Source organism: Heptranchias perlo, chromosome 6, assembly GCF_035084215.1.
Source record: "Heptranchias perlo isolate sHepPer1 chromosome 6, sHepPer1.hap1, whole genome shotgun sequence".
Lineage (NCBI taxonomy): Eukaryota > Metazoa > Chordata > Chondrichthyes > Hexanchiformes > Hexanchidae > Heptranchias > Heptranchias perlo.
This window is the reverse complement of record NC_090330.1, coordinates 25464392-25490955: the sequence shown is the minus strand read 5'-3', so window position 1 is coordinate 25490955 and position 26564 is coordinate 25464392. Positions and strand designations below refer to the sequence as shown.

The 26564-nt window shown below is 41.7% G+C and overlaps 1 protein-coding gene across 3 annotated transcripts in view; it reads left to right on the top strand.

Moving 5' to 3' along the window:
* Positions 1-26564, top strand: part of pds5b (PDS5 cohesin associated factor B) — a 218689-nt gene that overhangs the window by 176010 nt on the left and 16115 nt on the right. For all 3 annotated transcript variants that reach the window (XM_067985956.1, XM_067985959.1, XM_067985957.1), the window contains exons 25-31: positions 2555-2759; positions 4522-4636; positions 6960-7092; positions 7494-7613; positions 16826-16888; positions 17293-17438; positions 22118-22229. In XM_067985956.1, the coding sequence (XP_067842057.1) occupies positions 2555-2759; positions 4522-4636; positions 6960-7092; positions 7494-7613; positions 16826-16888; positions 17293-17438; positions 22118-22229 (894 nt within the window). The remainder of the gene's footprint in view (positions 1-2554; positions 2760-4521; positions 4637-6959; positions 7093-7493; positions 7614-16825; positions 16889-17292; positions 17439-22117; positions 22230-26564) is intronic.

Below are 26564 nucleotides of genomic sequence, written 5' to 3'. Positions count from 1 at the left end.
ATTCCACAAAGGGTGGTGCTGTTCTGTAAAGCTTTTTCATTGGGCCTTTAATTACCCTAAGTGTATGGAATCCATATACTCAGGACAATATGTGATATCTTGTTTGTAGAATCTCCTACATTTCATGAAGGATCTAACCTGCTTCGTTTCCTATCCTTTTGTTGGGTCTGAGATTCCCTCAAAATGTCTAATTGCATTAGATATATTTATACCTGAAACATATCGCACCTTAAAAGTTGTTATCTGTAAAGCATGCTAACACCTGCCTGCAGTGCAGCTGTTTACCACTGGCCTATCCTATCCTATCCTCCCCTGATGATATTTCAGCACAGGCCTGGTTGTGCGGATCACCTTTTTGTGTGCAGACATTTAGATCTTTGAGCACATAATCAAGGCTAACACTTCAGTGCAATACCGAGGGAGATGTTGCACCGGTCAGAGGTTACTGTCTTTCAGATGAGACATTCAACTGAGGTTCTGTCTGCCCTCTCAGTGGACATAAGGAGACGATCCCATGGCACTCTTCAAAGAAGAGCCAGGGTTCTGGCCATTATTTATCTCTCAGCCAACATAGCTAAAACAGATTACTGATCATTTATCTCAATGCTGTTTAAATTCTTGGCCAGACTGCCAAGAGGGCAAAGGTGATTTTCACCTGCTTGAATTATTTCTGAAGGTGAATACAATTTTGAATGTATTTCTTATGGGATTGAGCTTGAAAATGATTGGTTGATTGAATTACACACTTAGTGTGATGAGTAATAGAGAAAGAAAGACTTGCATTTATATAGCGCCTTTCCCACCCTCAGGGCATCCCAAAGCACTTTACAGTTAATGAAGTGTAGTCACTGTTGTAATGTCAGAAACACGGCAGCCAAATTGCGCACAGCAAGCTCCCACAAACAGCAACGTGATAATGACCAGGTAATTTTTATTTTAGTGATGTTGGTTGAGGGATAAATATTGGCCAGGACACCAGGGAGAATTCCCCTGCTCTTCTTCGAAGTAGTGCCACGGGATCTTTTACATCCACCTGAGAGGACAGACGGGGCCTCGGTTTAACGTCTCATCCGAAAGACGGCACCTCCGACAGTGCAGCGCTCCCTCAGTCCTGCACTGGAGTATCAGCCTGGATTATGTGCTCAAGTCCCCGGAGTGGGACTTGAACCCACAGCTTTTTGACTTGGAGGCATGAGTGTTACCCTGAGCCACAGCTGATACTGGAGCCAAAAGTCTGTGCAGCATCTACTGAGTATCAACTCTGGGTAAAAAAATCTGAGTAGCAAAAAAAGACTAGAAAGATACCTAAATCCTGCTTGCATGGGCTACTAATTCATTGCCTTACTGGCAGTCCTAGCCTTACTGAAGGAGATTCAGTTAAATTAAAATGAGTTCTTATTATGTTTATGGATGGATTTCTTTTTTTAAAAAAGTGTAATCAGTAAATCTCTTATCAATGTTATCATACCAATTGCTCCTTTTGTTGGGTTCTAAGTTTCTGCTAACTGGCAGGGACAAATCCTGAGGCTCTAAAGTTCATGGAAAAACTTTCCTGATCCAAGAGATAAAAGGGGTCTCGTAAATACCATTTCTTCCATGAAAAATATTTACAGTTTATCACATGATTTTAAAGGGTGGTATATGGGTATGGTGGCCTGGTGGCTTTGGTACTGGACTAACAACTCAGATCCTGAGTTCATAACCCATTATGGCAAGTTGTGAAATTGAATTCAATAAATCTGGTAATTTGTGAAAAATAACCATGAAGCCTTTGGATTATCATTTTAAAAACCCAACTGGTTCGTTAATAGCTTGCAGGAAAGGAAATGTTACCCCTACCCGGTCTGGCCTACATGTGGCTCCAGTGTCGCTGTTAATTCTTAATATCCTCAGGGCAACTTGGGATGGACAATAAACACTGCCTTGCAAGTGTCGTTCACATCCCAGGAACAAATAAAAAAAATAATAATAATTTGTGTTCAAACAATTTCAACTGCTTCATGAGCATGATTGGAATTTCGTGTTCATAGATTATAAATACTGTAGTGAAACTTTGCTATAGACGCGTGTGCTAATCGCTGAACATTGTAAGAGTGCTGGAGTTCAGCTATTGAGGCTACAACAATTTAGGTTTCTTGGAACAGACGCCATAATTCTGAGTGCTTTGAGTCAGCTTGAAGCCTGGTATCTGGAACAGAGGCTAACCAGCCATACACTAGTCATTAGTAATTAGTACAGATAAAACATTCCTTTTTTTTAAAAAGGAAATTGTTAGTCCCAAGTGTGCATCATGGGCTGCTGGCCAACCAACCAGGATGTTATGAGTCATACACTTTGTCAATGCCCTTAAATCTGTGTTTACAGTATGTAAATTGGGCTTTTCAATGGTTCCTGCAGCTACAAAAGCACAGGGGAGGCTGTGTTACAAACATATGTGTATCAATAAGTAATGTAGAAATGTGTACTTTGCGATATATCAGTTTAAGTATTCAATTTCCATTTTTTAACCTTAATATTGGCACAAGAAAATAGCTGTGAAATTGTTCATTTACAGGATGAATGTTATCAAGTGAGGCAGATATTTGCACAGAAGCTCAACAAAGGGCTTGCCAAACTACGACTACCATTGGAGTACCTGGCAATTTTTTCACTGTGCGCGAAGGACCCAGCGAAAGAAAGAAGAGCACATGCCAGGCAATGTCTGGTGAAAAATATCAATATTAGGAGGGAGTATCTGAAGCAGCATGCAGCAGTGAGTGGTAGGTATTGCCAAGTTTTAGGAAGAAAAATAGCCTGTTACAGCTGAAGAAACTACAGCAATTTTTCCCTTTATTTCACAGAAGGTGTGTGCTGCATCTTTTTTCTGTAGCAGAAGCTAATTTTACAATCTTCTAGAAATGTATGATCTTCAAAAGAACAGATTGTTTTTTTTTTAAACCTGTGTATTCACTGAATTTTCATTCGTTTTGTGAAAATCACCCCACTCAAGAACAGTGGACTATACATGTGAAAGTTAACTGGAGAGGTTGTTGATCAGAATGAATCTGTAGAAATTGATTGGACAAAAATGGCTTTTTAAAAAAAAAATAAAACCAGGAAATTAATTAAGGTGGTCACTTCCAGATTTTTTTTCAGGATGTTCACTAATAATGAATTTAGCAATATCTATTAACAAATATTTTGTGATAAATCTAAACTAAATAGGATCTTGGTGATTAGTTGTCATATCTCCCTGTTAGCCCTTGTTTTTCATCCTGAATCTTGCAGTATTGAGTATTTCTATTCCAAAATATTTGGAAATTCCATATGATTATCCAACTTCAAATATGTCAGTCGTGGTATTTTCTTTTATTTCTTGCAATTGTTCTTTATTTACAACACATTGACCTACACTGCACTGATCGTGCACATGTATTGTGTACATGGCACTTTGTGTTAATGAGCTTTACCAGATGACTGGAGTTGTGGATGACCAGGTGGTGCCAGTGACACTATTGTGTACCACTCTGCTTGCCCGCTATGTCAGTTCCACCAAATTTGTGTCTGTTGCCCTGTTGGGGTGGGATGGAGTGTGCTCCAGGTGATATTGGTGTGTGATTTGTGTGGGGGCTGCTGTTGACGTGCCAGCCAGTTGCTGGTAATGGGCTAAGAAGTGGGAGCAGATTTTGAACAATTTCTACTGATACAGCCCCTGGCTGAATGATTTTCCTCAAACTGGACTATTTTCGTAGTACCTTGATTGACATTGGCTAGTTGCAGGGTCCTTTTGTTAACAGTGGAAGAAAATCCAACAGTTTAGGACCCAGGAAATGTTGGGGCAGCTCAGGAGGCAGTGTCTTAGATCTGGTGATTTTATGCATACCAAATGGTGCCCTCTGCCAATAGGGTTGGATCTTTGAGCACAACCACAAAATGTGGATGGTTGTACCCTTCTCACCACAAGGTCTCCAGCACTGCAGTGATCCCAGAGTTCCACCTGTGCAGGTGGGCAGGGGTGTGTGGTAGTTTCTAGGGGTTAATTTAAATTTGACCTTTTAATTTATTATCAGTTGAGTCTGTGCATGCTGCTTCACAAATGGCGTCCCACTTAACATCTAACAGGGTTGGCCCCGTGTCTCTTCCAAGCTATAAAGGTTTGTCTTTGCAAGAAGAATGAGGTTAGGGATTTAATAATGGCAAGACTGTAATACCTCAAAACTGGAGCTCACGTTTTGATCTGAAGGTTGTGGCATTTGCACGGAAGAGTAAGAGAAACTGCGTATGCCACCTGAACTGGAAAAAAATCTAGTGTGAGTTTAATAAAAATTTTGTACATTTGTAGAACAGGCATGCCATTGATCTCTTATGCTGCTTTTACAGCCTTTGTTGATGTAACTAGGAGAATTTTTAATGTAGGTGACAAAAGTCAGAATTGATGGCACTTAATGACTCTTTGCAATAGTAAAGAGGTGCTTTTTTTTCTTGAATATTTTATTTGGAAACTAATGACCAGCTTATTTCTTTTCTATTGTGTCACTGCAGAAAAGTTGTTATCACTGCTACCCGAATATGCTGTTCCATACACAATTCACCTCCTTGCGCATGATCCAGATTATGTAAAAGTACAGGATATTGAGCAACTGAAAGACATTAAAGAGTAAGTGTGCTGTCTAATTTTACTGTTACAATATTTGCAAAATCACTTGAAGTTGCAGAGATTTTTTTAAAAATTCGTTCATGGGATGTGGGGGTCGCTGGTGCGGCCAGCATTTATTGCCATCCCTAATTGCCCTTGAGAAGGTGGTGGTGAGCCGCCGCCTTGAACCGCTGCAGTCCGTGTGGTGAAGGTTCTCCTACAGTGCTGTTAGGAAGGGAGTTCCAGGATTTTGACCCAGCGACGATGAAGGAACGGCGATATATTTCCAAGTCCAGATAGTGTCTGACTTGGAGGGGAACGTGCAGGCGGTGTTGTTCCCATGTGCCTGCTGCTCTTGTCCTTCTAGGTGGTAGAGGTCGTGGGTTTGGGAGGTGCTGTCGAAGAAGCCTTGGCGAGTTGCTGCAGTGCATCCTGTGGATGGTACACACTGCAGCCACTGTGCGCCGGTGGTGAAGGGCGTGAATGTTTAGGGTGGTGGATGGGGTGCCAATCAAGCAGGCTGCTTTGTCTTGGATGGTGTTGAGCTTCTTGAGTGTTGTTGAAGCTGCACTCATCCAGACAAGTGGAGAGTATTCCATCACACTCCTGACTTGTGCCTTGTAGATGGTGGAAAGGATTTGGGGAGTCAGGAGGTGAGTCACTCGCTGCAGAATACCCAGCCTCTGACCTGCTCTTGTAGCCACAGTATTTATATGGCTGGTCCAGTTAAGTTTCTGGTCAATGGTGACCCCCAGGATGTTGATGGTGGGGGATTCGGCGATGATAATGCCATTGAATGTCATGGGGAGGTGGTTAGACTCTCTCTTGTTGGAGATGGTCATTGCCTGGCACTTGTCTGGCGTGAATATAACAAATGTATTGTGTATATATTATCCTATTAAAATATTTAACCTTTCCCTCCATGTCCAAATTACTTCCCCAACCCTTTGCTCAGTTTTGCTGCATTTGTCTAGCAAGTGCTTATTTTCCTCCCCTCCCTTCCCACCTGGTGTATACCTCCTCACTCTGTGTCACTGCTCTGGAAATGAACAAGTGACATGCAGCATTTTAAAAAAAAAACAACTGCGTAAGTGTATTTGTCTTTTGCATTCATCTTGATTACAGACAGAATAAATGTGCATTTATGTATCACTGTTCACATCCTCAGGATGTCCCAAAGTGTTTCACAGCCATTTAATTATTTTGAAGTATAATCAATGTTTCTTAATGAGAAGACATAACACACAGTTCATCAGAGCCCATAGCAGCTGTGTTCTGGCAGTTAGAACAAATTGTTGGAATTAAAGCAGACTCTTGGAAACAAAATTGCTAAGAATTGGCTTTGTGAATGATGATAATTCAGTCACCCCTTTCCTTTTGATAATAGGATGTTGTCAGAGCTGCTTGTTCACAAAGCTCGTTTGTTTTGGCATCTTTCTAGAATCCAGTAAAAAGTAAAGGATCCGCACATAATTTTTTTTGTGCTTAATTTCATTGAAGGAAAATAGAAGTGCTTTAAAAGACCTAGAACAAAATTACAGTGGAATATCACTAGCTTTGGGACATTGCATGTACCATATACCAATTAACCAATTTTTAAATGCAACTTTTTAAAAAAAAACATTTGAGCTTGTTATATAATATTTTTATACACAGTTCCTGATTCTGAATTGGATGACTGGGACCAATTCAGTCCCATCCTGTTAGCATCTAGCTTGCCTAGTCTTAAAATTCCAACCAAAGCTACTAAAACCCCACAAAATAAAGAAAGCGCACACCCACCTTCTCAACCTTTGGTTGGCAGAATATTGCTTGTTTTTTCATGATTATAGAAGCAAATAAAGGAAGAGTTTATGTTTAGGTAACTAACACGTCTCTCAAATGTCCCACATTGCTTCACGTGCATTGAATTACCTTGAAGTGTAGTAATTGTTATGGAGAAGTAATATCCCTGTTAAGAGGTTTCATTTTTTTTAAGGTGGACGGAGATTTGAGTGAAATCTGAGAGAGCTGCAAATCACAAACGTGTAGTGGTGGTTTGTGTAACCTGAGGGTCATTTAATTGAAATGTACTACAAAATAATTAGTTTGTATGAACATCTGACGTCAAAACAAAACTGCTTGTTGGTTATGAAGACTATTTAAAAGTTCTAAAAAGTTGTTAGTAAGAACATTTGTAAAAATCAGTTGCTGCTTTAGTACTGTTGAAGGTTATTTCATGAATTGAGGTGCAAGCGAGCAAGCATGCCTGTTTTAGAAAGAGGACACTACAATTGGAAATCCATATATCTTGGGAAATTTGGTATATTAATAACTTAATTTCTCTTTTAATTATGCCCTCCAGATGTTTATGGTTTATGCTTGAAATCCTGATGGTTAAAAATGAAAACAACAGTCATGCTTTTATCAGAAAAATGGTGGAAAACATAAAACAGACAAAAGATGTCCAGGGGCCAGATGATCCAAAGACGAATGAGGTTTGTCCTTAAATTTTGATGCGAATAATTGCGATATATTGCAGCTTGTACTTTTTCAGAATTCTGTGGTTGATGGTAGTAGCGTGTTTTTTTTGAGACTGGCGGTGAGATCTTTAAAGAGGTACAAAGATACAAGCATGAACTCATTCCTGACTCGTGTCTCAATATGGCACTGCTGTTGCAATCTCTTCTATTTGGTGAGTACCCCTCCAAGGGCATTGGTGAAGATTTAAAAATACTACCAAGTGATGCTATTTAAGTGTAAATCGATAGTAGGTTGATGACATCAAGGGATAACTTAAATGTGGTATTCAAAACCTAACCATTCCACTGACCCTTAACACAATTTCTTGTTTCTCTAAGTATTAATCTCCAAAGCTTACATCTTTGTTTCCTTTTAGAAATTGTACACCGTTTGTGATGTTGCGATGAACATAGTCATCTCTAAAAGTACTACATACAGCCTGGAGTCTCCGAAGGACCCAGTCCTTCCTGCTAAATATTTCACTCATCCTGATAAGGTGTGTACAGTCAATTGATTTTAGTAAGTGACACTATCTTCAAAAAGCTACCCAGCTGTCCACTTACTGATTCCCATGTATACATTCCTAATTAGATTTGGATATGAACCAATGAGTATGCATTAAGTATTCAATTACATGACTTGTATTAGTATCACAGTATTCCAATACTTCTTTGGAAATAATGTATGAAAATGTATTAATTGTATCACTTGAATAGAATTAATCTGTTTCTGCCTTCCTTAACACCAAGTTTTGGAATATGAAAGCACTGTGCTTTTGTTACATCATACCTATACTGAACTAACAGGCAATGGAAGAAAAAAAAGTTGCTGAAGCCCTGTTCCAAGAGACTGTCAATAGAATAATGTTTTTGTTTTTATGGGATTATTTGGGTGATGGATATATTTGCAAAAGTGAATTTTAAGTATTTCAGAAGCTTGAAGAATAGGTTACTATGAATTATGATTAACATTGACATTTTTGTTCTGTTCATTTCAATTTCTTTTAATTTTGTTTAAACAAACTGTTGTTAATGCCACTAGTGATGCACATTTCTGAATGCGACCATGCGAAAACATTAGTGTACAGAGATGGTGCTGAGTTATGTCTGGATTTATGACTCTGTTTGCACTAATAATTCAGTTCACTCAATACTTGTCCTTAGAAACATCTTCAAATAAGTACTCTGATCTGATCGGTTTTCAGTTTAAGTAAATGAAAATATTAGCAGAACTCCATTGGTCGATACAAGAGGAAGTTGAAGACTATTTGTAACTACTTTTAAAAAGGGATTTTAATAGTTCGATAACATTCGTAATAAGATGGATGAATTAGTTGCACAAATAGAGATAATGGGTTTGATCTAATAGCCATTACAGAGACATGGTTGCAAGGTGACCAAGGTTAGGAACTAAATATTCCAGGGTACTTGACGTGTGGAAAAGGAGAGGGTGTAGCCCTGATAATAGAGGATGACATAAGGACAGTGGTGAGAAAGGATCTTGACTCAGAAGACCAGGAAGTAGAATCAGTATAGGTGGAATTAAGACATAACAAGGGTCAGAAAACATTGGTGGGAGTAGTTTATAGCTCCCTAATAGTAGCTATCCCGTTGGACAGAGTATTAATCAAGAAATAATAGGAGCTTGTAACAAACGTAATGCAATAAGCATGGGGGGACTTTAATCTTCATATAAACTGGACAAATCAAATTGGCAAAGGTAGTCTGGAGGATGAGTTCATGGAATGCATTTGAGATGGTTTCCTGGAACAATACATCATGGAACCAACCAGGGAACAGGCTATTTTAGATCTTGTACTGTGTTATGAGACAGGGTTAATTAGTAATCTCACAGAAAAGGATCCCCTGGGGAAGAGTGATCATATGATAGAATTTCACATTGAGTTTGAGAGTGATGTACTTAAGTCTGAAACTAGATTCTTAAAACTTAAATAAAGCCAATTACATAGGTATGAGGGGGGTGTTGGCAAAGGCAGACTTGGAAATTAGATTAGAGGGTACAACGGTAGGTAAGTAATGGTAAACATTTAAAGAAATATTTCAACGTTCTCAACGAATAAACATTCCATTAAGAAATAAAAACTCAATGGCAAAAGTGATTCATCCGTGGCTAACTAGAGAAGTTAAGGATAGTATTCAATTAAAAGAAGAGTAATGTTGCCCAGAAGAGTAGTAAGCCTGAGGATTGGGAAAGTTTTAGAAACCAGCAAAAGATGACCAAAAAAAATGATAAAAAGGGAGAAAATAGAATATGAAAGTAAACTAGCAAGAAATATAAAAACAAATTGTAAGAGCTTCCAAAAGTATGTAAAAAGGAAGAGAGTAGCAGAAGTAAATGTTGGTCCCTTAGAGGCTAAGACAGGAGAAATTATAATGGGGAATAAGGAAATGGTAGAGACATTAAACAAATATTTTGTACCTGTCTTCACAGTAGAAAACACAAGCATACCAGAAATAGTGAGGAACTAAGGGGCTAATGAGAGTAAGGAACTTACAGCAATTAATATCAGTAGAGGAAAAAGTACTGAAGAAACTAATGGGACTAAAAGCTGATAACTCCCCTGGACCTGATGGTCTACATCCTAGATTCTAAAAGAGGTGGCTGCAGGGATAGTGGATGCATTGGTTATGATCTTCGAAAATGCCCTAGATTCAAGAACAGTCCCAGTGGATTGAAAAGTAGCAAATGTAACCCCGCAATTCAAGAAAGGAGGGAGAGAGAGAGAGAGAACAGGGAACTACAGACCAGTTAGCCTGACATGAGTCGTCGGGGAAAATGCTGGAATCCATTATTAAAGAAGTGGTAACAGGGCACTTAGAAAATCATAGTATGGTTAGGCACCGTCAACATGGTTTTATGAAAGGGAAATTGTGTTTGACAAATGTTGTTTTTTTGAGGATGTAACTAGCACAGTAGATAAAGGGGAATCAGTGGATGTAGTATATTTGGATTTTCAAAAGGCATTTGATAAGGTGCCACATAAAAGGTTGTTACACAAGATAAGAGCTCATGGGGTGGGGGGTAATATATTAGCATGGATAGAGGATTGGTTAACGGGCAGAAAAGAGAGTAGGGATAAACGGGTAATTTTCAGGTTGGCAGGCTGTAACAAGTGGGGTGCCGCAAGGATCAGTGCTTGGGCCTCAGCTATTTACAATCTATATTGACTTAGATGAAGGGACCGAGTGTAATGTATCCAGGTTTGCTGCTGATACAAAGCTATGTGGGAAAGTAAGCTGTGAGAAGGACACAGAGTCTGCAAAGGGATATAGACAGGTTAAGTGAGTGGGCAAGAAGGTGGCAGATGGAGTATAATGTGGGGAAATGTGAAGTTATTTGCTTTGATAGGAAGAATAGAAAAACAGAATATTTTTTAAATGATGAGAAACTATTAAATGTTGGTGTACGAGGACACCCAAATCTCTCTGATCAAGAAACATGAAAATTTAGCATCCAGGTACAGCAAGCATTTAGGAAGGCAAATGGCATGTTGGCCTTTTTCACATCGTTCACCTGACGAAGGAGGAAGCCTCCGAAAGCTTGTGAATTTAAAATAAAATTGCTGGACTATAACTTGGTGTTGTAAAATTGTTTACAATTGTCAACCCCAGTCCATCACCGGCATCTCCACATCATTTATTGCAAGGGGGTTGGAGTACAAGAGTAAGGAAGTCTTACTACAATTGTACAGAGCTTTGGTGAGACCTCACCTGGAGTACTGTGTTCAGTTTTGGTCTCCTTATCTAAGGAAGGATATACTTGCCCTACAGGGGGTGCAACGAAAGTTCACTAGATTAATTCCTGAGATAAGAGGATTGTCCTATGAGGTGAGATTGAGTAGAATGGGCCTATACTCTCTGGAGTTTAGAAGAATGAGGGGTGATCTCATTGAAACATACAAGATTTTGAGGGGGCTTGACAGGGTTGATGGTGAGAGGTTGTTTCCCCTGGCTGGAGAGTCTGGAACTAGAGGGCATGGTCACAAGATAAGGGGTCGGTCAGTTAAGACTGAGGATGAGGAGGAATTTCTTCACACAGGGTTGTGAATCTTTGGAATTCTCTACCCCAGAGGGCTGTGGATGCTGAGTCGTTGGGTATATTCAAGGCTGAGATTGATAGGTTTTTGGACTCTAGGGGAATCAAGGGATGTGGGGATCGAGCAGGAAAGTGGAATTGACGTTGAAGATTAGCCATGATCTTATTGAATGGTGGAGGAGGCTCGAGGGGCTGTATGGCCTTATCCTGCTCCTATTTCTTAACTTCCACGCTGAAATAAGAACATTTGATCTTGAAAATGAAAGCAGTAGAAAACATAAAATGCAGTTTATAAAAAAAAAAGCCTTTTGTAATGGATTCTGTTTTATTAAAAACATTATTGCAGCTTTTCACTTGTCCAGGCAGGTTGTCGGTTTGATGTACTTGTCCAGTATCATGCAATTTGCTTGCTTCCTCCTGGCTGCCCTTGGTATGTAGGTAAAATATTGGTGCATTTGCCTCTTTTTCATGCTCTGCGAAAGAGATGGGTGATTTTGGAGGTGCAGGTATCCCAGCTTCATCTTAAACATTTTGGTTTAACTTACTCGCACTTACTTGCCTTCAAGCTATATTCTTCTTTTACCAAATGGTATGTTGCTTCCCAGGTACCAGTGTAAGTGATATAATGGAGGAATTACATAGAATTTGACAGCATAGAAGCAGGCCATTCGGCCCAACAGATCTATGTCGGTGTTTGTGCCGCATTTGAGCCTCCTCCCATCTTACTTCATTTTACTGTATCATCATATCCTTCTATTCCTTTCTCCCTTGTGTTCTTGTCCAGCTTCCCCTTAGGAGGTGCAAAAGATTTCAGAGGGGGAAGAGGAATAGTGTCAAGTCATGTTTCATAATGAAACCAGTGACACAGATAAGTAGAATTGAAGTCCTGAAAAGGGAGTTCAAACAGCTAGGAGATAGATTGAAGGGTAGTAAGATTACTCCAGGTGCCAAGTTCTGGCAAGGATATCAATAGTAAGGTAAGGGAGTTAAGTGCATGATTGGAGGAATGGTGGAAGGAAGGAAGAATTCAGATTCCTGCAATGTTGGATGGATGGGCTTCACCTGAGCAAAGCTGTGATCAGTGTTGCTGGGAAACTGACAAGTGTTGTGGGAGAGGGGTTTAAATTAATATGGCTAGGGCATGTGGGGAAAAACCAAGAAGCAAAAATGGGGAAAAATGGACAAGGAATGTTGGAAAGGAGGAGAAGCAGGAAAACAGTGGTAAACATACAAGAGATGAGTTGAATGTTGAGACCATTGCTTTTGATATATTATGTTATGAATGATCTGGACTTGGAATTAAGGGATACAATGTAAAAAATTTGCAGACAGTGCAAAATTTATGTTGTGGCTTAATGTGAACTAGATTGTAAGCATCTTGACAGGTTAGTCAATTAGACAAATAGTTGTTAGATGACAAATAATGGGAAGAAATCTAAGGTGATATAAAACCTAAAGTGGAAGGGCAAGTTGACAAAGCTGTGTTTGAAGAAAAGCAAGCAAGCATATGGGGGGCCCGATATTACCATGGTGGCAGGTTCGTGGTGGGGGGGCATGTGCCCGGTGAAATCAGTCTGCCCCGTGCGCAATCGCAGGCTGATTGAATCCACTTACCTCTTGTTCCGGGTTCCCCGCTGCTAAGCTGCTCAGCGGGCGGACTGCGCATGCGCAGTAAGGTCTGTCAGCTGGAGGAGCTCTATTTAAAGGGGCAGTCCTCCACTGACTGATGCTGCAAGAAATAGGAAAAATTACAGCATGGAGCAGCCCAGGGGGAAGGCTGCTCCCAGGTTTAATGATGCCTCACTCCAGGTATCATTGGATGGGTGAGGAGGAGGGGGAGGACAGAGATCTTCCCCTCCCCCGGTGGGCGGGAGGAAGCGGCCTGCCTCTGCCACCAAGAAGGCCTGGCTCGAGGTGGCAGAGGAGGTCACCTGCACCACCAACATATCGCCCACCTGCATACAGTGCAGGAGGCGCGGCAATGACCTAAGTAGGTCTGCCAAAGTGAGTACACTTACTCATTCCCCTACACTCCGTCTGCCACATCACCGCCCCCACCCCACATCTCCTTCTGCACTGCCAACACTACTCTGTCACATCACCCCTCACCCATTCGAACCTCATCCTCATCTTACCTGCACCTACTCACCTCGCCAGTACTCATTCCGCCACTACCAGTCAACCCAATCCTCATACAATCTCATGGCTCTATCTCGTACTCACCCTCTCATGCATCTCTTTCACAGTCAGCCTCATTCAACCTGCCACTACCTGTGCTGCAGCCACAGGGAATGCTTCACATATGTGCAGTAGGCAGCGTAAGACAAATGTGTCGTGAGCATGAAGGGGATGCACAAGGGTATTTGAGGGTTTGTCATGGTTTTTACTTATATTTAATTTCTGAGCAACTCACATTACATATATTGGCACCACTACTGTCACGTCTTTGTGAATCTTGTCTGATTTGTGCAATAATGCCCTTTCCTGGGGATCACAATGAAGACCCACACCTGATGCCACCCATTGTGTCACTGCAGAGTGGGTGTAGGTGTATTTGCAGGGATCTTTTGTGCAGACGACTGAGAGACGTCGGCGATGTCCCTGATGGCACCCTGGAAGGATGCGGAGGAGAAGTTGTTGAGGGCAGTGGTGACTTTGACAACAACAGGTAAGAAGATGGTGCTCGGGCCAGCCGGGAGCAGCTCGGCATGAAGGAGGCTGCAGATGTCCACGACTAGATGTTGAGTGACTCTGAGCCTCTGTGTGCACTGCTGCACAGAGAGGTCCAGGAAGTTGAGCCTCGGTCTGTGGACCCTGTGGTGAGGGTGGTGCCCTCTGCAACACATCTCTCTGCGGTTGCCCTCCCTCCTGCCGTGCAGGTGGATGTGTCACAGCACTGTGTTGTGGAGCTCCACGTGTCAGAGGTAGATGGCGTGGCCGGTGAGGCTGGTGATGCTGTTCGTCCTCCGAGGAGGTCATGACTGCAGCTACGGCGGCCCCCAACTGGAAGATGTACATCTGAGGGGGTCTGCAAGGTAGGTACATGTGTCTGGACACCGGGGTAAGTGTGCGAGTTGGTGAATTTTATTGTTAGGAGGAAGGTGGTGGAGGCCAAACTTTGTCCAAAGTGACAGAGTGGCCTCCTGCAATGAGTGAGGGTCTCTTACCCCCTCCCCCCCACCACCTGTCAAATGGACCTTTGCAGCTGCCACAGGCTGATGGCTGCAACACGTCCATTTGAACTGGGAGTGTTTCCCCCAGTACGGAAAACAGTCCTAGTTGTTTGTAAAATCCCACCCCTCCTAAAATATCACGTTAATCAGGTCTGTAAACAACCTGAAATATCAAAATAAATACCTTAAGTGGCACCCCGCTGGCTTTATTTGCCGGCGGGAGTCCCACATGCGGGGGCTGCGCGGGCATGTCATTGCGTCAGTGGGGAACCTGGAAATGGGGCGGGTTGGAGCCGGGCTCCCGACCCGCCCTGGGAATCCCCAAATTTCGTAGCCCCCCCGCCCCCTGCCAGGAACGCACCCGATCGCGGGTGCTAAAATAGAGCCCGGGATCTTTGGTTTTGTGGCATTGAGTACAAAAGCATGGAGGAAATACGAAACCTACACAATTCATTGGTTAGGGTGCAGTTAAAATTTTGTCTCCTAGTTTAGGGAGGATGTCAAGGCCATGGAGAAAATGCAGAAGTGATTTACTAAGATGATAGGGATGAGAGGCTTTAGCTATGATAGTTGGACTTTTTTTTATTAGAACAGAGAAGGTTAAGAAGCGATTTGATAGTCGTGTTCAAAATTATGAAGGGTTTTGGTTAAGGTTAATAGAGAAAAACTATTTCTGCTGGTGGTGTGAGTCAGTAATTAGAATGTAAGATCAAAGAACGAAGTGAACGGTTAGGAGAAACAAAAATGATGCAGAGGAGCGTTAGGTCATGGAATGCCCTACCAGAAGCAACAATACAGCTTTCAAAAGGAAAGTGGCATAAATATTTGAAAATGTAAAAATTTAAAGGGTACATGGAATTAAACAGATCGTCCTTTCAGCACAGGCACGATTAGCCAAATGGCGGCCTCCTGTGCTGTAAATTCTACAATTCCAATTGCTTCTTTATCCAGCAGCATGTCTTAATTGCTTCTTTAACCCATTTCTAATCTTTACTTCATTGCTGATAGAGCTGGAAAAGAATGTAGAATTTTATTAACATTTTAGTAATAAAAACTGTAATGTGTGGAATGAGAACTGAAAGCTGCATCTTCTGCTTTAATTGACTCTATATAACCTGCATAAAACCTGCAGGAACTCTCATTGCTGCCATTAAATAGAATATGGGCCTCACACCAATTTTGTTTAATGTTTGTAATAATGTACAATTAATAACATCTGGTTGCCATTGCAAAGTTGGACTGTAAATGGCTTGGAGGGAAATGGAGGCATGGGCATATTCCAAAAGAATGAATGGGAGAGCAGAAGAATAGCACAGAAAATTAGGAGCTTAGTTACAGGCACCACTTTCCCAGTTGTCACCTAGAACTCTGGGTTTTTAAAGTAAAATTAAATTAAACTTGCTGAAATTGGGTTAGAGCATGCATTAAGCAGTAGGAAATCTGTAACTTGTATGTTGGTTCCCAAGTACAATTTCTTCAAATCTTTGTGCTTCTAGCAACTACGAAGGTGAATTTTGTTAAGAACGAGAGTGAGTCTCACCACTTCCTCTTGACATTCAACGGCATTACCATCGCTGAATCCCCCACCATCAATGTCCTGGGGGGTCACCATTGATCAGAAACTTAATTGGACCAGCCATATAAATACTGTGGCTACAAGAGCAGGTCAGAGGCTGGGTATTCTGAGGTGAGTGACTCACCTCCTGACTCCCAAGCCTTTCCACCATCTACAAGGCACAAGTCAGGAGTGTGGTGGAATACTTGCCTGGATGAGTGCAGCTCCAACAACACTCAAGAAGCTCGACACCATCCAGGACAAAGCAGTCCGCTTGATTGGCACCCTATCCACCACCCTAAACTTCACTCCCTTCACCACCACACCGTGGCTGCAGAGTGTACCATCCACAGGATGCAATGCAGCAACTTGCCAAGGCTTCTTTGATAGCACCTCTCAAACCCCCGACTTGGAAATATATCGTCGCCAGGTCAAAATCCTAGAACTCCCTACCTAACAGCACTGTGGGAGAACTTTCATCACATGGACTGCAGTGATTCAAGAAGGCGGCTCACCACCACCTTTTCAGGGGCAATTAGGGATGGGCAATAAACGCTGGCCTTGCCAGTGATGCCCACATCCCATGAAAGAATTTTTTAAAAAATGTCAGTTTTACAGTTGTCTCTGACTGCAGCTCAGCTCGCCATGTAACATGAAATAAGACAAACTATCATTGCTCAGAGATCGTTTATATTGTTCGAAGGGTGAAATCTATTTGAATGTTCATTTGAGTTTTTTATTGCTAGAAAATTCTGTCCTCAGATTTGGAACTTTTATGGAGCAGCATGTGGTAACCTGGCATGGATAATGATGTGAAGATGTCAAATTGCAACATTGTTTCCAGTTTACTATACAATGCCACTGTTCTATTAATGTCTGTTAGAGTTGAAATAATAAAAGCATTCTCAACTTTTGTTTTTTCAGAACTTCAATAACAGCAAAAATTACCTACCTTCAGAGATGAAAGCCTTTTTCACACCTGGAAAGGTATTTCTTACTCAATTTTTAAAATTCTAATACATTTGAGAATAGAGGAACGATTCAACTTCTGCTAAATGTCTTGACACAAATCTAATTCTATATTCAGTTTTTCCCTACTGTTGCCCTTAAGATTTTTAAAAAAAAATTAATTCCCTACTTGTATGTGGTATCTAATTTTTTGAAGATTGTTGGTTAGAAATGAAACCTTTTTTTCAGGTGAAGAAATGTAAGTCCTTTCAAAATTACTTGCATTAAATGTGAAATTTGTATTATTTCATTTTTATCAGCATTAATTGTAATAAGTGTATTAGTTAAGCTGTAAAATTCAAAACTGTTGCTGTTTTACAATTCACTTTTTAACTGCCAATCAGTACCTCAACTTAATCATATTGGATTTTTATTCCACACAGCCGAAGGCAACTAATGTTCTTGGTGCAGTAAATAAGCCTCTGTCATCAGCAGGAAAACAGGCACAGACCAAGTCCTCACGAATGGAGACTATGAGTAATGCCAGCAGCAATTCTAATCCCAGCTCTCCTGGAAGAAGTAAAGGAAGGTACAAAAAAAAACAAAGGCTTAACATGACTTCCATTGTCAGTCAATAGTAACATTTGAACCGTCTTAAAAATTAAACGGACGTTCAGTTGTCAGGAGAATCAGTCGGTTTCTTAAAGTTCCCTTGTTCCAAGCTGGAAGGTTAGCCTTATTAGGACAACTGTCAAATTTCAGCAGCAATATCAAAATTATTTTGTGTGGAGGAAAGATGATTAAAAATTCCCAGTATATTACATAACCAGTTATTCTGTTTTGCAGCTCTCTGTACTTTTTTATTAAATGCCTAGTGATGAGGAATTCCAATGTTATATACTTTCAAAACTGAAAAAATGTACAGTTCTCAGTTTTAAAGACATATTTCTTAAGGGAAAATGGTTTGAGAATCCACATTATATAAACAGTTTAAAGAAATAGTAATAGAAATTAACTAAAACATATAAAAATAATGGAATGAGACCAGTGCTTGCATATAATATCATGACAGGGTGCAACTGTGGCACATTCTGTCAAGGTGGCACATTGTGAGCAATGGCTCAGTAAGTAATGCATCGTGTAGTGTAATTATGAGCCATACAGATTAGGAAGGTCCCAGGTTAGATCGTCTCTTAGAAATTGTCTAGGGTTTTTATTTTTGATCACGACTCAGCAACTCCTGCTAAAAGGGGCTAAGTAGATATAAGGAGAGGAACTGATCAGACTTTGTCCAGGCTCTCATCTGGAGAACCACTGGTGCCTGGGAGCCATACCCTGGCATTAACCATTCTCTTCAGGACAGTAGAGATGAGGAGCAAAAATAGTGCATTGTTCAGTGTTCATTTACAGAACAGGTTTTTAAATTTATATGTGTAAATTTTTAGTATTGATAAAATTTTGACTTAAGTAAATTATTTCACTTAATTTCAGACTCAAAAGATTATTTCTGCTGTAAGGATCTTTACTTTGTACGTAAAACAACAGATGTGAATGGGGTTTTCGTGTTCAAAACAACATTCACTGTATTTCCACATGTTCTTTCCAAAAATGACTTTGAAATGATTATGATAGTGAAAGGATATCATTTTTAGGTTTTCATAGCAACCAGCCACGATAATCGTACAACCTTAATACAGGTAACAGTTATTTAATGTGGGAAATGGCCCGCTCCGGGAGGATCCATGGGTGAATGAGTACAAATATTGGCTATTAGGTTTCTGGAATAACAGATAATTCTGTAACTGCAATTGTTGCTCGTCTTGCATTGTTATTTTTCACAGCAAAACATAATTTTCCATAAAGTTTGCATTATATATTTTTAAAAGGAGTAATTTCCAGGCAGTTATCACTCTGTGGTATTTTTTTAATGGTAATTGGGACATTTTCTGGTAGAATATAAATCACTGTTCAGTATCTATTTGGGAGGAAAGTTGTAAAATTTCTTTCATTTGAGAAATGAACTAGATGGCTGGTAACTTTTTGTGCAAGGAAATGGAACACCCGGGTATGGTTATGTTACTGGACTAGTAATCCAGAGGCCTGGATTAATAATCCGGCGACATGAATTCAAATCCCGCCACGGGAGCCGGGGAATTTAAATTCAGTTAATTTTTTCAAGAATCTGGAATAAAAAGCTAGTATCGGTAATGGTGACCATGAAACTACCCAGATTGTTGTTAAAAACCCATCTGGTTCACTAGGGAAGGAAATCTTCCGTCCTTACCCAGTCTGGCCTATGTGTGACTCTAGACCCACAGTCATATGTGGTTGATCCTTAACTGCCCTTTGAAATGGCCTAGCAAGCCACTCAGTTGTACAATCCCGCTACAAGAAGACACAGTAAGAATAAAACCGGACAGACCACCTGGCATCGGACCACTAGGCACCAGAAATTACAAAGGCAAACCAAGCCCAGCTGACCCTGCAAAGTCCTCCTCACTAACATCTGGGGACTTGTGCCAAAATTGGGAGAGCTGTCCCACCGGCAGGACAGACCCACCAGAGGTGGCAGCACAGTGGTATACAGTCACGAGAGAGTGGCCCTGGGAGTCCTCAACATTGACTGCGGACCCCATAAATTCTTGTGGCATCAGGTCAAACATGGGCAAGGTAACCTCCTGCTGATTACCACCTTCCTCAGCTGATGAATCAATACTCCTCCTCCATTTTGAGCACCACTTGGAGGAAGCACTGAGGGTAGCAAGGGCACAGAATGTACTCTGGGTGGGGGACTTCAATGTCCGTCACCAAGAGAGGCTTGGTAGCACCACTGCTGGCTGAGTCCTGAAGGACATAGCTGTCAGACTGGGCCTGCGGCAGGTGGTGAGAGAACCAGCACGAGGGGAAAAACCTGCTTGACGTTGTCCTCACCAATCTACCTGTCGCAGATGTATCTATCCATGACGGTATCGGTAGGAGTGACCACCATACAGTCCTTGTGGAGACAAAGTCCTTTTTTTACACTGAGGACACTGTCCATCGTGTTGTGTGGCACTACTACCATGCTAAATGGGATAGATTTAGAACAGATCTAGCAGCTCAAAACTGGGCATCCGTGAGGCAGTGTGGGCTATCAGCAACAGCAGAATTGTATTCCATCACAATCTGTAACCTCATGGCCTGGCATTTCCCTCACTCTACCATTACCATCAAGCCAGGGGACCAACCCTGGTTCAATGAGGAGTGTAGAAGAGCATGCCAGGAACAGCACCAGGCGTACCTAAAAATGAGATGGCAAAGTGGTGAAGCTACAACACAGGACTGCATGCATGCTAATCAGCGGAAGCAGCATGCTATGGACAGAGCTAAGCGATCCCACAACCAAAGGATCAGATGAAAGCTCTGCAGTCCTGCCACATCCAGTTGTGAATGGTGGTGGACAATTAAACAACTAACTGGAGGAGGAGACTCTGTGAACATCCCCATCCTCAATGATGGCAGAGCCCAGCACATGAGTGCAAAAGACAAAGCTGAAGCGTTTGCAACCATCTTCAGCCAGAAGTGCCGAGTGGATGATCCATCTCGGCCTCTTCCCGATATCCCCACCATCACAGAAGCCAGTCTTCAGCCAATTCGATTCACTCTACGTGATAACCAGAAACTGCTGAGTGCACTGGATACAGCAAAGGCTATGGGCCCCGACAACATCCCGGCTGTAGTGCTGAAGACTTGTGCTCCAGAACTAGCCGCACCTCTAGCCAAGCTGTTCCAGTACAGCTGCAACACTGGCATCTACCTGACAATGTGGAAAATTGCCCAGGTACGTCCTGTTCCCAACAAAAGGAACAAGTCCAATCAGGCCAATTTCCGCCCCGTCAGTCTAACCTCAATCATCAGCAAAGTGATGGACAGTGTCGTCGACAGTGCTATCATGCAGCACTTACTCATCAATAACTTGCTCACCGATGCTCAGTTTGGGTTCCGCCAGGACCACTCCGCTCCAGACCTCATTACAGCCTTGGTCCAAACATGCACAAAAGAGCTGAATTCCAGAGATGAGGTGCGAGTGACTACCCTTGACATCAAGGCAGCATTTGACCGAGTGTAGCACCAAGGGGCCCTAGTGAAGTTGAAGTCAATGGGAATTAGGGGGAATATTCTCCAGTGGCTGGAGTCATACTTAGCACAAAGGAAGATGGTAGTGGTTGTTGGAGGCCAATCATCTCAACCCAAGGCATCGCTGCAGGAGTTTCTCAGGGCAGTGTCCTAGGCCCAACCACCTTCAGCTGCTTCATCAATGACCTTCCCTCCATCATAAGGTGAGAAATGGGGATGTTCACTGATGATTGCACAGTGTTCAATTCCATTCGCGACCCCTCAGATAATGAAGCAGTCAGTGCCTGCCTGCGCCAAGACCTGGACAACATCCAGGCTTGGGCTGGTAAGTGGCAAGTAACATTTGTGCCAGGCAGTCACCATCTCCAACAAGAGTGTGTCTAACCACCTCCCCTTGACATTCAATGGCATTACCATTGCCAAATCCCCCACCATCAACATCTTGGGTGTCACCATTGAGAAGAAACTTAACTGGACCAGCCACAAAAATACTGTGGCTACAAGAGCAGGTCGGAGGCTGGGTATTCTGCAGCGAGTGACTCACCTCCTGACTCCCCTTTCCACCATCTACAAGGCACAAGTCAGGAGTGTGATGGAATACTCTCCACTTGCCTGGATGAGTGCAACTCCAACAACACTCAAGAAGCTCGACACCATCCAGGACAAAGCAGCCCACTTGATTGGCACCCCATCCACCACCTGTGCACCGTGGCTGCAGTGTGTACTATCTACAAGATGCACTGCAGCAACTTGCCAAGCCGCCTTTGACAGCACCTCCCAAACCCGCGACCTCTACCACCTAGAAGGACAAAGGCAGCAGGCACATGTGAACATCACCACCCGCACGTTCCCCTCCAAGTCTCACACCATCCTGACTTGGAAATACATCAACGTTCCTGCATCGTCGCTGGGTCAAAATCCTGGAACTCCCTACCTAACAGCACCGTGGGAGTACCCTCACCACACAGACTGCAGCGGTTCAAGGCGGCGGCTCACCACCACCTTCTCATGGGCAATAAGGGATGGGCCATAAATGCTGGTGTTGCCAGCGACACCCACATCCCATTAATTAATTTTAAAAAAAATTAAAAATAGATTAGTCAAGTTACAAATTGAGTATTCAAATACTGTTAAATCATTTAATTTTTCAAGGCTTGATAACTCTGAAATGGATCACAGTGAAAATGAAGACATCACAGTAATGAAGAATCCACCTCTTCCAGCAAAGAAAATGGAAAAGAGGGAAGACTCGGACCATCTGAGGGTATGTCTAACTCAGTGTGCTCAAGAGATTATATTCCATGGCTGAGCTATTTTGAGGTCAGAACTAATCTCATTTAGTGATATTCAGGACCTATAGGCCTCATCTGGAATGTTGTTCAATTCTGGGCACCACGTTTTAGGAAGGATGTCAAGATTTTAGAGATTGTGCAGAAGAGATTTACTAGAATGGTACCAGGAATGAGGGACTTCAGTTACATGGAGAGATTGGAGAAGCTGGGGTTGTTCTCAGAACAAAGAAGATTAAGGGCGGATTTCATAGAGGTGTTCAAAATCATGAATGGCTTTGATAGAGTAAATAAGGAGAAACTGTTTCCAGTGGCGGAAGGGTCGGTAACCAGAGGACACAAATTTAAGGTGATCAGCAAAAGAGCCAAAGGCAACATGAGGAAACTTTTTTACACAGCAAGTTGTAATGATCTGGAATGCATTGCCTGAAGGATGGTGGAAGCAGATTCAATAGTAACTTTCAATGGGGAATTAGATAAATAATTGAAGGGAAAAAATTTACAGGGCTCTCGGGAAAAAAAATTATAGGGCTATAGGGGAAGAGCAGGGTGATGGGACTAATTGGATAGCTCTTTCAAAGAGCTGGCAGAGGCACGATGGGCAGAATGGCCTTGTCCCCTGCTGTACCTATGATGAAACTATTGTCAATTTTTACAGAATAAAGTTGGCCAAAATGGTTTGTCAAGATAATCAGTTGACAGTTCCTTATAAATCTATGGATTTTCTTGGTTTGGACCTGAAATGTTACTAAGTATATTTTGAAAGTATTATGAGAATGGGTTTCTTCATAGCAACAGTTGTGCTGTTCAAGGATGAAGTGCTTTACTGCAAAGAAGCTCTCTGGATATTAATAAATAGAGGGGGGGAAAAGGATGTGGAGGCATTGGAGAGGGTGCAAAAAAGATTCACAAGGATGGTACCAGAACAGAGAGGATATCCTTATCAGGAAAGACTGGGGCTCTTTCTCTAGAAAAGAGAAGGCTGAGGAGTGACCTAATACAAGTCTTTAAATGATAGGGTTTGATAGGATAGACATGGAGAAAATGTTTCCACTTGTGACAGGAGTCTGAAACTCAGTCATCAATATAAAGTGTCACTAATAAATCCAATAAGGAATTCAGGAGAAACTTTTTTATCCAGAGTGGTAAGAATGTGGAATGTGCTACCACAAGGAGTAGTTGAGGCAAATTGTATAGATGCATTTAAGGGGAAGGTAGATAAGCACATGGGGGAGAAAGGAATAGAGGGGTATCCTGATAGGGTTAGATGAAGTCGGGAGGGAGGAGGCTTGTATGGAGCATAAATGCCAGAATGGACCAGTTGGGCCGAACGGCCTGTTTCTGATCATGATCATGTTTAATCTGTACTTCAACTCCACTTATCTGCTTTTGCTTCATATACCATGATATCCTTACCTAGCTAAAATCTATCTATCTATCTCGGTCTTGAAAATTTCAATTGACCCCCAGCATCTACAGCTTTTTGGGGGAAGAGTGTTCCAGATTTCCACTACCCTATGTGTGAGAAAATGCTTCCTGATTTTACTGCTGACCTACTTAGCTCTAATTTTAAGACTATGCCCTTCTGTTCTGGATTCACCCATCAAAAGAAATAGTTTTTCTGTATTCATTCTTTTGTCTCCCCTTTATCATTTTAAAAGCCTCAATTAGGTCACCCCTCAACCTTCTAAACTCCAGGGAATACAAGCCAAGATTATGCAACATGTCTTCAAAATTAAACCCTTAAATTCCTGGTAGTATTCTGGTTAATCTATGCTGTATCCCCGCCAAGGCCAATATATCCTTCCTGAGGCTTGGTACCCAAAATTAAACGCAGTACTCCAGATGGTATCTGATCACAGCCCTGTACAAAATAACTTCTCTCCTTTCTAAGAACATAAATAGGAGCAGGAGTAGGCCATACGGCCCCTCAAGCCTGCTCTGCCATTCAATCAGATCATGGCTGATCTTCAACCTCAACTCCACTTTCCTGCCCAATCCAAATATCCCTTGATACCCCTAGAGTCCAAAAATCTATCTCTCTCAGCCTTGAATATACTCAACAACTGAGCATCCACAGCCCTTCGGGGAAGAGAATTCCAAAGATTCACAACCCTCTGCGTGAAGAAATTCCTCCTCATCTGTCTTAAATGGCCGACCCCTTATCCTGCGACTATGCCCTCTAGTTCTAGAGTCTCCAGCCAGGGAAAACAACCTCTCAGTACTTACCCTGTCAAGCCCCCTCAGAATCTTAGATGTTTTAATATCTCCCCTCATTTTTCTAAACTCGAGAGTATAGGCCCATTTTACTCAACTCTGCTCTCATCCCAGGAATTAATCTAGTTAACCTTCATTGCACCACCTCTAAGGCAAGTATATCCTTCCTTAGATATGGAGACCAAAACTGTACACAGTACTCAAGGTGAGGTCGCACCAAAGCCCTGTACAATTGTAGTAAGACTTCCTCACTTGAACTCCAAGCCCCTTGCAATAAAGGCCAACATGCCATTTGCTTTCCTAATTGCCTGCTGTACCTGCATGCTAACTTTTTGTGTTTCTTGTACCAGGACACGCAAGTCTCTCTGGACACCAACATTTAATAGTTTCTCATCATTTAAAAAATATTCTGTTTTTCTATTCTTCCTACCAAAGTGAATAACCTCACATTTCCCTGAAACATGATACTCCATCTGTCACCTTGTTGCCCACTCACTTAATCTGTCTATATCCCTTTGCAGACTCTTTTTGTGTCCTCCTCACAGCTTGCTTTCCCACCTGGCTTTGTATTGTCAGCAAACTTGGATACATTACACTCAGACCCTTCATCCAAGTCATTAATATAGATTGTAAATAGCTGGGGCCCAAGCACCGATCCTTGCGGTTCCCCACTAGTTACAGCCTGCCAACCTGAAAATGGCCAGTTTATCTCTACTGTTTTCTGTCAGTTAACCAATCCTCTATCCATGCTAATATGTTACCCCCAACTCCATGAGCCCTTATCTTGTGTAACAACCTTTTATGTGGCTCCTTATCGAATGTCTTTTAAAAATCCAAATACACTACATCCATTGGTTCCCCTTTATCTACTCTGCTAGTTACAAGCACAAAAAACTCTAAATTTGTCAAACACGATTTCCCTTTCATAAAACCATGTTGACTCTGCCTAATCATATTATGTAAGGAATCTTACAACACCAGGTTATAGTCCAACTGTTTTATTTTAAAAATGAAATGTGATTTTAAAATAACAGTTGGACTATAACCTGGTGTTGTAAGATTCCTTACATTTGTCAACCCCAGTCCATCACCGGCATCTCCACATCATAATCATATTATGATGATTGAAACGCCCTGTTACCACTTCCTTAATAATGGATTCCAGCATTTTCCGGACGACTGATGTCAGGCTAACTGGCCTGTAGTTCCCTGTTTTATCTCTCCCTCCTTTCTTGAATAGCGGGGTTACATTTGCTACCTTCCAATCCACTGCGACCGTTCTAGAATCTAGGGAATTTCGGAAGATCATAACAAATGCATCCACTATCTCTGCAGCTGCCTTTTTCAGAACCCTCATGTAGGCCATCCGATCTAGAGGATTTATTGGCTTTTAGTCTCAAGCCCCCTTGAGATAAAGGCAAATGTTCCATTAGCTTTTTTGATTACTTTCCGTACCTGTGCACTAGCTTTTAATGATTTCTGTACCTGGATTACTAAATCCTTTTTTGTTTTTCACCATTTTAAAAAAACAAGATAATTCCAATTTGTCTTTCTTGGATCCAAAGTGGATGAGTCACTCTTCCCCAAATTGAGCTCCATCTGCCACAGTTTTGCATACTTACTTAATCTGTCCTTGTCCCTTTTTGTAACTTCCTACTCCTATCTACATAACTTGTGCTTCCTAATTTAGTGTAATCTGTGAGCTTGGATATACAACTCTCTATATCTTCATCCAAGTCATTGATGTATGTGGTGAAAAGCTGATCCCTGGGGAACACCACTTGTCACATCCTGCCAATCAGAGTATGTTCCATTTATCCCTACTTTGTCTCCTACCTCCCAACCATTTACCAACCCATATCACAAGGTTACCTCCAATTTTGTGCTTTTTTATTTTTGCTAATAATCTCTTGTATGGATGTCCATGTAAGAGAACATTCATTGACAGTCATATCATATCTACCATGTTAGTGACTTCTTCAAAAAAATCAACTAAATTAGTCAGGCAAAACCTATCCTTCACAAATCCATGCTGACTCTCTTTGACCAGTTCATACTTGTCTAAGTGCCCAGTCACTGTCGTCGTAACTTCC